The sequence below is a fragment of the Gavialis gangeticus genome, unplaced genomic scaffold (genome assembly GCF_001723915.1).
Source record: "Gavialis gangeticus isolate Ggan-Ray unplaced genomic scaffold, GavGan_comp1, whole genome shotgun sequence".
NCBI classification, from domain to species: domain Eukaryota; kingdom Metazoa; phylum Chordata; order Crocodylia; family Gavialidae; genus Gavialis; species Gavialis gangeticus.
Window position 1 is genome coordinate 730,568 of NW_017728983.1, and position 9,932 is coordinate 740,499.

Below are 9,932 nucleotides of genomic sequence, written 5' to 3' on the forward strand. Positions count from 1 at the left end.
AGATATCAGGAGGCGCTACTTCATGGTCAGGGCGGCTAGGGTCTGGAACCAACTTCCAAGAGAAGTGGTGCTGGCTCCTACCCTGGGGGTCTTTAAGAGGAGGTTAGATGAACACCTTGCTGGGGTCGTTTGACCCAGTAATCTTTCCTGCCTTGGCAGGGGGTTGGACTAGATGATCTACTCAGGTCCCTTCCGACCCTAGAAACTATGAAACTATGAAACTGAAATATTTGTGACCTGTATTAGTTCCCTTGATTTTCTTAGTTATCTACAGTTAATCTGCAGACATGGCACGGAATGGCTTGTTTATTCCCTGATTTGGTCAGGTCTTTGTGAGCACTTTGTAGTCACAATTTTCAGTTATGTTGCTTGGTTGTTATAGGTTGGATAGGTCACATGGTAGTGTTTCTGTTCCCTGGCTGGATGAGATTGCAAGTGCTTTTAGTGTGTATACCTATGGATGAGGCTTTAAAAGTGATTTTCTGCAAGCACTCAAAAAACACATGACTAGGAAATTGATTTTCTCTGGACACTGAATCTAGCAAATTGTGACTGGCTGAATATTGGTAGAAAGTGAGCATGAATGGAAGAAACATGGCCAGAAGAAGTGAATATAGGCTGAAAACTCTGCAGTCAGATTATATGCTGTTTTACCCTGAGTTTTAATAAGGCACTGATCAGACCCTTTTGGTGTCCATAAAAGGTAAGATTCATTGTTGCTGAAAGCCCCAGCCTCTTAAAGCAAAGCATGTTACTGCAAACGCTAGAATGAGATCCCATTACAAAAAGTAAGCAATTGATTCCATATAGCAGTAATGCCCTAATTTGAATGGGGTAGCAGTCAGAAATGTTTAAAATCTGACTGTGTTTTCCACAGAGACTGGAGAAATTCAGCACCTCTGGGCCTTTCATACCCTGTACAGAACTGACTCAAGAATTTTCCACTCAGTTGTTCACCACACACGTTCATTTTTCAGGACCTCTTCCTACATCCAAGTTGCAAATACAGTATCAGCAAAATGGTAAGGTTAGGGCAGGGGTGGGTAAAATACAGTTTGTGGGCCAGATTCACCCTATCGGGCCATTCTATCTGGCCTGCAGGACCCCTAAAAAAAATTAGAAAATATTTACCTACTCCTGGCTGCCTGTAAAAAATTACAGGAGCCAGGGGCAGTAGCACCCAGGGGGAGCTGGCAGCAGGAGACAGGAGCCCAGCCCTGCCTTGCCCCCAGCCATTTCCCTGCCTCCTTGCCCTGGCACTGCTTCAGCACCATGTGGCTTCTGGCTACATCCCCAGACCAGGAGCATGGGGCAGCACTGGTACCGTGTGTGTGTGTGTGTGTGTGTTCGTACAGTGAGCCCCACATGCACACCCCTCCATACCTCCACACCTCCGCTCACACTGCCATACCTGCAGACCCCTACACCCACACCCCCTCACACACCTACCCCCACAAACCCCATACCCACCCACACTCCACATATCCACATACCCGCCCACACTCTCACACCTATCCACCCCAACAGACACACCCACACCCTCCCCTGCACCTGACGTACCCACATACCTACATCCCCCCACAAACCTATACCCCCCCTACAATATACAAGAGTAAGACTTCATTTTACGCTATTATATACAATCACCTCTATGCACACTACACAAACACATGTAAACCAGGACAAAAATATTTTTTGAAATCAAATTAATGAAGGGCTTCCAAGGGAGGTGGTGCTCTCCCCTACCTTGGGGGTCTTCAAGCGAAGGCTGGATAAGCATCTGGCTGGGGTCATCTGACCCCAGCACTCCTTGCAGGGGGTCAGACTTGATGATCTGTTGAGGTCCCTTCTGACCCTAGCATCTATGAATCTATGAAAGTTTTAGATGTTCACTTTTTAGAATATAATTTGGCATTCTTTTGGTTCCAAGATAGCAAAACCCCTTGCTAAAAGGAGTACTTTGGGGGCAAGAGGAGGGACTTCTGGTGGCAAAAGTCAGGGGTTAGGGGGCAGGACTTCCAGTCCCAAAATGGCAACCAGCGGGTGGGGCACCTGCCAAGGGGCGGGACTACCCATGTGACCATCTACAGCTTGCCAAAACTTGGTAAGTGGCCCTCTGCCAAAATAATTGCCCACCCTTGTGCTAGGGTGATGTGCAGGTGGTTTAAATGTGGAGATAACTGCTAGGAGGCCATTTCTTCCTGCATGCTAGCCCATGCAAATCCAGAGCCTGAGGGGCTGTTGCACTGGGTGTTGTTTTGGGTCACATTCAACACAGATATTCCTCTGAGGGGTTTTCAGAGACCCAGTAAAAAAGGACTCCTTGTCTCTGGGAGTCATTTTCAGCTCTCGTTGGTAAGGGGCAGTTTTCTTGTACATGAGGGCATTGTTGGCTGTGTGGCCAGCTAGACTTAGTGCCAGCCACACCAGATAGGATGTCCCAGATGTGTATATAGGTGGGTACTTGTGTGTGAGTGAATGCTAAGGCATGTAGGAGATGGTCGGAGGAGTACAGAAAAGTGCAGCTCCCAAGATTGGGGTGAACATGGTCAATCTCCTGGCAGAGGGTGTTGGGGGGCTTCTCCTCCTCCCCTGGACTGTTGGCCCCACCTGGAGAGGGGGGCAGTAGTGCTGTGGAGGGGTAGGGCTGCTGCAGGTACAACCTGTGCCCCTAGCAGCTCTGCTCCTGCCCCACTGGCCCCCAGTGCAGAGCAGAGCAGAGCAGAGCAGGGGTGCTTCCCAGCCAGGGAGAACAGGTTGTAGCTCCTGTATACCAGCCCTGCTCCTCCAGGGACAAGGTTGGGGTCTGTGGGGTGGAGACAGCATGGTGGGGGAGATGAGTTGGTGTGGAGGAGATGGTCCAATAGGGACTTGCAACGCTGGGGTGGAGGGACCCTCAGCTTCGATGACAGAGTGGTAGCCTGGAAAGATCAGGAGATTTGGGAATTTTTGACATTCGGGCTTCCCTGGAAGAGCAGCAAATGCAGCTGCCAGGCAGAAAAGCCTTGCAAAGCAGAGCCCTGCTTACACACAAAGCCCCCAGGAGCCCAAGGCTTCAACAACTCATCCTGAAGAGGTTGTGCAGAGCTAGATTGCACTGGGACAGCAGACTCCTATCACAGGATCCCCATGCCTGGAGACCACCAATGAGGATTGGTGCATGGAGCAGCTGGCGGGGGGTGAGGCTGGACTAGGGAGCTTAGGGCCAGTCTTCTCACATTCATTAGCACTGAGAAAAGGGGAAAGAAGTGCTGTTGGTGGCAGCCAGCAGTAAACTGTAGCCAATTTGGAGCAGAGAAGAAAGGAGCTGACTGGCCCTGGTCCCTCATCTGTGTGGTCTGTTGGGCGGTACAGCAAGGCCATAAGATCCCTTGACAATTCTGCTTTTCCAGTCCATTTTTCCTTCTTTCCCCCTTCCTGTAGCATGGCCAATCCATTTTTTTCTGTTTCCCCCAGTGGCTTTTCCTTTACTGAGCTGTAGGTCCAGGCACTAGACAAATGCGTGCTCTCAGAAAGAGTGAGGCAGTGTTAACACCAGCCGCCCAGCCAGAAAGGTCATGAACACATTTGAAACCTGACACAGAATAAGCCCATTTGTATGATATACATCCACAGGCCAAAAGCAAAGCATATCTCTCCACTCTCAAATGATGGATATTTTAGAAAAGGAATGGGAAGGAACTGAAATAAAGTCCCCAGGAGAGAGCCCAGTGGAGGTGACTCCTGCCTCACAGACTAGAAGCAACTTCGAACAAAATAGCTGCTGAACTCTTTGCCCTTCTGCCTGTCTGGCTTAGGTGGTTTCAGTAGAGCTGATCACAGCAGCATCTAGCCAGCTTTTGGGGGCTGGCCAAACCATAAAAGGTAAACAATGAACTCTCCTTGAAACGAATGAGATTTAGGCACCAAACCTGCTTAGGTGTTGTTATAGACCCTACTAGACACCTATACACATCTTCAGGCATCTAAATATCTTTGAATTCTGGCCTTAATTGCCAGCTGCAAAGCAACCTGCAGTGAGCTATGGATGTGGTGCTGGGCATTTGAAGTGCAGAGGAACTGTACACAGACAGAGAAGAAGAATCAGTTTTCCAGCTGTGTGTTTTTTACCTTCCACTTACACCAGGCCATTCTGTAGCTGGATGGGGAGTGACGTGCAGCTTGTGGATTCATTGATACTCATGTGAGAGGTGGGTTAGCCATAAATAACACAGTCTGGCCTAACAGATTTTTTCCACTTTTTCAGGCTTTCATGACCTAATGAAAAGACTTAGGTGGCAATAGAGGAGTGGGGGAAGGTTACAAAAGAGTAGTATTCTGTAGCAGATATTATGGAGGAGTGAAAAATACTGACTGTCCAGTATTTCTCAGGCTTTGGGGGGTGGAGGGGACAGGAACTAATGCATTTCAAAACATCAAAGATTTGGTAAAGGCACAAGTCTACATGCCCTTGTTAAAAGGCAGCATCCTCTAGCTGGTCGTTCTTAGTACTGATTTTAGCCAGTCATGGGTAACGTTTATGAAAAATGTAACTAGTTCAAGTTAAAAGTTAGCAGCCTTTAAAATTAATGTGAGTTGTTAGAAGTTAAATATTTCCACTTTCAGCTAGTTAAAAGTTAAAAAGAGGGTGACTAGTTAAAAGTTAAGTTGATTCGTAAGCAATGCATGAAACACGGTGAATTGCCTCTTAGCATCGTTTTTCATTTTCAAATGCAAGGAGTGGGTTTCTTTTCCATAAGCCAACAGAAGCACACTTATTTACTCAGAACTCACCCTGCTTTACCTGAAAACAATGTTATACTTGTCATACAGTTTTCAGAATAACAATTTACCAATACCTATGTAATGCTAGACCCTTCTCACCTTCTGCATGTCAGACCATTGCCTCTCTATGTCAAGTACTTTGTAAAAGCCAATGCATCATGTAGATGTACCAGAATAACAGAAAGGAGATATTCATAGCCAGTTGACAAATGAAAGCTGTTTCCACAGAAAACCTCTGTTGTTACAATTTTTATTGCTCAAAAGGTAACAAAGGGGTATGAAATGCATCTGAATTAGAAATAATGAAAGTGTCTGAACATCAAAATTAGACTGAAATGAGAAAATCAGTTTAAACGAGAAAAAGACTGTTCGGTTGCATAGCAGAAACGGTTTAAACATGCATATTGAATTTCAGCAAAAGCTGCATTTCAAAATCGACAGCTGACAGTTATCCTCATCTGTCTTGCAAAACTTAGCCCCCACGACTGAACAGTCGCTCTACATGGGCAGATGAGGGAATGCTTGTGTTATAATGGATGGATAGCTTTTTCATAGTAGGTGACATCTCAGATAAGTTTCTCACAGATAAGAAGTAATGCTCAACTTCTTGGGCCCTAGGCTGCTGGTTCTGATCTTCATTAAAATTTAAGAAGTCATCATCTGCTTCACCCTCACTACTTGCTCCCACTCTTACTGGGATCAATGTCTCTGCTTGCTTGTGCTTGTTCCCTCTCCTGCAGCCACCTGGCTGCCCCATTGACTTCTGCAAATGCACAGAAAATGCCAGCATGCACTAAGGAACTCTGGGACGTGTAGTTCTTAAGAGACCAGTTCTCATAGGTCGGCACACTACTCTCTGTCTCTCAGCCAAGAAGTCCTAGAGTTTCAATAAAGAAATATTGTTCCATGCAAGTCCTAGAGAGTGGCTGTCAGGAAAAACTCTGGGAAAGCCGGATTTCATTTTTTTTAACTTTTAACTTATACTTTTAAAAAGTTAAAGTTAACCTTCGTTTTAACTGTTAAAGTTAAAAGTTGACAGCTGAAAAATTTGACTAGTTAAAGTTAAAAGCTAGCCATTTCTTTAACTTTTTAATTATCTAGTTAATTCCTGTGACTGATTTTGGCAGCAAGGGAACAGACCCCATTCCACACTGCTCAGATTCCGGGAAAACCACTCATGTGTCTAGTTTCAAAAAACATTTATCTCATAGTTAATGCTGGCTGTTCAATTGCCATGGACTGATCTTGAAGAGCTAAAGGGGTGTTATTAAGTTCTGACTCTTGCTTAACAAATCATACTCACTTTGACTGTAAAGCACCTAATCCTGGGTGGTATAGTAGTCTCTGGCCCTAAGTGCAGCTCTGTTCCACCACATTCAAGGCCCTGAAAATCCATGAATACATCTGCTTTTGTAACATCTTATCCTTAAGATGGGGGTCACAGAAAGCAATGAATAGCAGGAGGACCCAACCACCTTTTGCACTAACCGTTTTTCAGGGGCTCAGAAAGAATAGGATCACAGTCAAGTAGCCAATTCACTTAAATGCCTAATAGGTGGACTAGAATCTGGGTTTGAGAGTTTGAGGGGAGTTAAGGGAGAACTTAAGGAAAATTCAGACCATCGCCTTAAGCGGCTGTTGCCCTGCAGTCGATGGACGTGATCTCCCTAGTTTTTCTTCCTCTCTTTTCAGGGCTTGTTAAGACAGCTGGTCCTGTTGCCAGGATCTGATGCTACCTCAAGGATATGCACTAACATGAACCTTAAGCTAGCGGTGCTCTCCATCCCCCCAGTACTACAGGACCTCCCAGTGAAGCCAGGAAGCAATGAGGTGCTGAAATACCCATACGGTCAGTAAAACAAAACAGAGTTCTTGAGGCGCTTCACCGTCTTGCATTAGCAAATCTTTAGAACAGGCCTCCCTGGGGCCGTCTAACTGTATGTGACCTGATGTTAGTCTGAGGGAAAAGCAGAACGAGGTGGTTGGATTGCATTTTTAAGATAGGAGTTACAAGTTATTTTGTGTCGCAGGGAAGGAATTTGTATTTTCCATTTCCATTTTTATATATTCTCTTGCTTTCTCCTCATGTTTTTGGAAACTCGTAGAATCAGTGCCTTGCATATGAACAGAGTGATCTTGAGTGAATCATGCCAGCAAAATCATTCTGTACCAAGCATGGGAAGGGATAGCTGTAGCTCTTTTCTCACACGAAAAAACACCACTTGAGTAACAGTGGGTGCATCTGCATGTGCCATTAATGCTATTTGGCTTTACTACACAGTAGATTTACTACCTGCATATGCAAGTAGTAAATTTACTACACAGTAAACTAATTTACTGCACAATAAGCACCTTCTTGTGTAGGCGGTGATGCTTTACTGTGCAGTAGATTCGTGTACTGCGCAGTAAAGCATCTCATATAGATATGACGGGTAAGATACAAAATAATGCATTTCCTTAAGCCATTTCCTTTCAGTATGTTATAGAAAGATTAACACAAGAGCTGTAGCACAGTTTGGAGGAGGAGAGTGCTGTGGCTATATGGAATGGTGCTGAAATGTTAAAGCCCTAGCAGCTGGTCTTGGTGACCACTGGAAAGTTTAAGGCATGCTGAACAAAGATTTCAAGCCATGAAACATTGCATCACATTTTTCTGATTGTATTTTTGACTTGTCACCATTCTAGTGTGACTCCCTGCAGGAACAGCAGATCTAATCAAATCTATCGGTGCCAGTGAAATCGATCCCTAGTTTTAGGATTGGTAAAATAGGGTGTGGGTTGCTACCCCTTAGTAGTTAGTGATGAGAAGTAGTCCTCAAGCCTGTTTTTGTGAGGGCCATTGGGATGACTTAGAAAGGAAAATTGGTGTCTCTAGCAGGTCAGAGGCCACTCATCCAATACATCTACAAGGCAAACTTCAGTAGCATTCAAAGTTAACAGCTTGTTTAAATGAATGGAGAGTGCTCAGGCAATTTGGGGCTCTCATTTTGGTTGTTTTGAGCAGACTCGGGCAGGCGGTGCTGCCATGCTGTATTGTGTCCGTGTCCTTTGTTATCACAACAGATGATCTGACGTTGTGGCAAGGGGTGATTCCAAGTGCACCGGGAGGATACAAGGCCTGCTCCTCCTTTTGGTTTCCCCAGTGAAACTCCATAGTCCTCAGTGAGCAATGCCTTATTTACACTGGTTTAAGTGTGAGGAGACCTCAGCCCAGAGCTTCCAGCATTACTGCAGAGGGGTGAGGCAGACCCCAGCGCAGTGAGATCTGAGGGCCCTCTACATGCCCCTTGTGAAGGAATGATGTGAGCCAGGTGATTCCTTCCTCTCAGCCTGAGTCACAGCAAGTTGCCCCCATGCCGGTGTGTAGGCAGTGGCTTAGAGAAACTGTACTAGCACCAGGTGTGCGAGCAGGTCTGCCTCCCTCAGGACAGCCCTGACTGATCTCAGCCACTGTCACGGGGAAACAGAGGGGTTTCACAGGGAGTAGAGGCGACACCTCCTTCCCCTCACACTCGGGCAATAGCTGCACTGAGACCATGAGTGTGGGAAGACATCGGCTTTCCCTCTCTGTGCTCTTCTGGCCAGAAGACCCTGGGGCACGCTGGGGCAGGTTGGGAAATGATGGGCTTTCAAAGTGGGCAGTGCAGCAGCTGGAGAAGAGTTAGGAAGGAAGCAGGGCACAGCCAACAGCAACAGCAGAGCAGGGCTTGGAGTTAGCTTCTTGATACTGGAAAGAGAGACAGGACAGGCAGTCCTCTCCCACACTGCATGAGCTAAGGCCATCACTTAGCATGCCACTTAACCACACAGGTCCTTTAAGCACCTCAGTGATCTCACTGAGCTCCATGGGGCTACACTGATGTGCTTTAAGTTAAACATGCGCCTAGGTGTTGTGCTCGACTGGGGCCCATGCTATGTAATCCACTCCATGCCGTAGTGGACTCAGCCTGGGCTCTGCTGCCTCCAGCTGTGCACGTAGGGAAGGCAGCAAGCAAGAGCCACCGTTTTGGTCTTTCGTTCCATCAGGGGCTTTAACGGGGCCTGTTGTGCTTTTGTTTGTGCTCAGAAGCCGAGATGAAGGTGACTTTTGGGTCCCGCCCGCCCTGCACCAAGACTGAGAAAGCGCAGTTCTGGTTTAACGTCTCTCAGAAGGGGCTGCATCTCTGTAACGGGAGTGCATGGCTTTCCATGCTGGAAGGTAAGGGGCACGGGGTATGTGGATGGTTCTCCATTAGGGCTCTCTTTGGGCCCCCTAGCAGTGGAGAGAGGCAGAGTGTAAGGTCTTTGGGGCAGGGGCCAAGGGAGGGGGGTCACAAGGGACCTTAGATACCTACATTCAAGAGAGGAATTGGCAGGAACCCAGCCTGACTGTTTTGGCAACAAGACTCTCCTGCCGGCTATATTTTGGCCAGAACTGGCTCAGCTCTGGCATGCCCAGAGGCAGTACCTTCTTGGCTTACCCAAGAGTTTAGGCATTTGGGTTGTGCCTGAAGTGGAAGTTGTAGGATCTTTTCTACTGGAGATTTTCAGCTGCATGCTGGGCAGGCATTTCTCTGAGAAGTTTTAGGGACAGGGAATCCTGGATCTGTGCAGGGGTTGGGCAAGTTAATTTCTAGATAGATTCACCAACACAGCATACGGCATTGGAGCAAGACTTAGGAGACCTGGCTGCCATTTCCAGCTCTCTTCTGGCCTGGTCTTGGGGAAGTCCCTTCTGTGTGCTGTACTTCACCCATTTCTAAATGGGCATCTTCTTCTGGATTGTGTAGACCAGTGGTTCTCAACTCTTTTAACCTATTTGCACTTTTCTATGACTTTTGGGACCTGAGTGGCATGCATCTGAGAACCACTGAGCTAGAAACTAGCTGGTGTCGTGTGATGGTGGCAAGGGGCCTTACCTCATGGCGCCTTGTTTTTTTTGGCATTTGCCCTCACCCAGCCCTTGGTCTGTACCTGAGGGAGCAAGTGCCGGTGACCAGAGCCATGTCCACCCATGACCTCTCCCACAGTCCCAGAGCATTGGGAGCAGCTGGGGAGGGACAATCCAGCCTGAAAAGGGAAGCCACATAGCCCAGTATCTGTCTGTCTGTCTGCCTGCCTTCCAGAGCATGCTGCTTTGAGTGCAGGGGCCAGTACAGGGAGTGCAGTTGTTTGGGAAGCAGCCCTGG

The 9,932-nt window shown here is 47.1% G+C and overlaps 1 protein-coding gene across 1 annotated transcript in view; it reads left to right on the forward strand.

Moving 5' to 3' along the window:
* The window catches only part of TSPEAR (thrombospondin type laminin G domain and EAR repeats), a 65,785-nt gene that overhangs the window by 13,615 nt on the left and 42,238 nt on the right, over nucleotides 1-9,932 (forward strand). Inside the window, exons 4-5 of the mRNA XM_019512487.1 lie at nucleotides 6,457-6,613; nucleotides 8,831-8,976. Coding sequence (XP_019368032.1) covers nucleotides 6,457-6,613; nucleotides 8,831-8,976 — 303 coding nt within the window. The remainder of the gene's footprint in view (nucleotides 1-6,456; nucleotides 6,614-8,830; nucleotides 8,977-9,932) is intronic.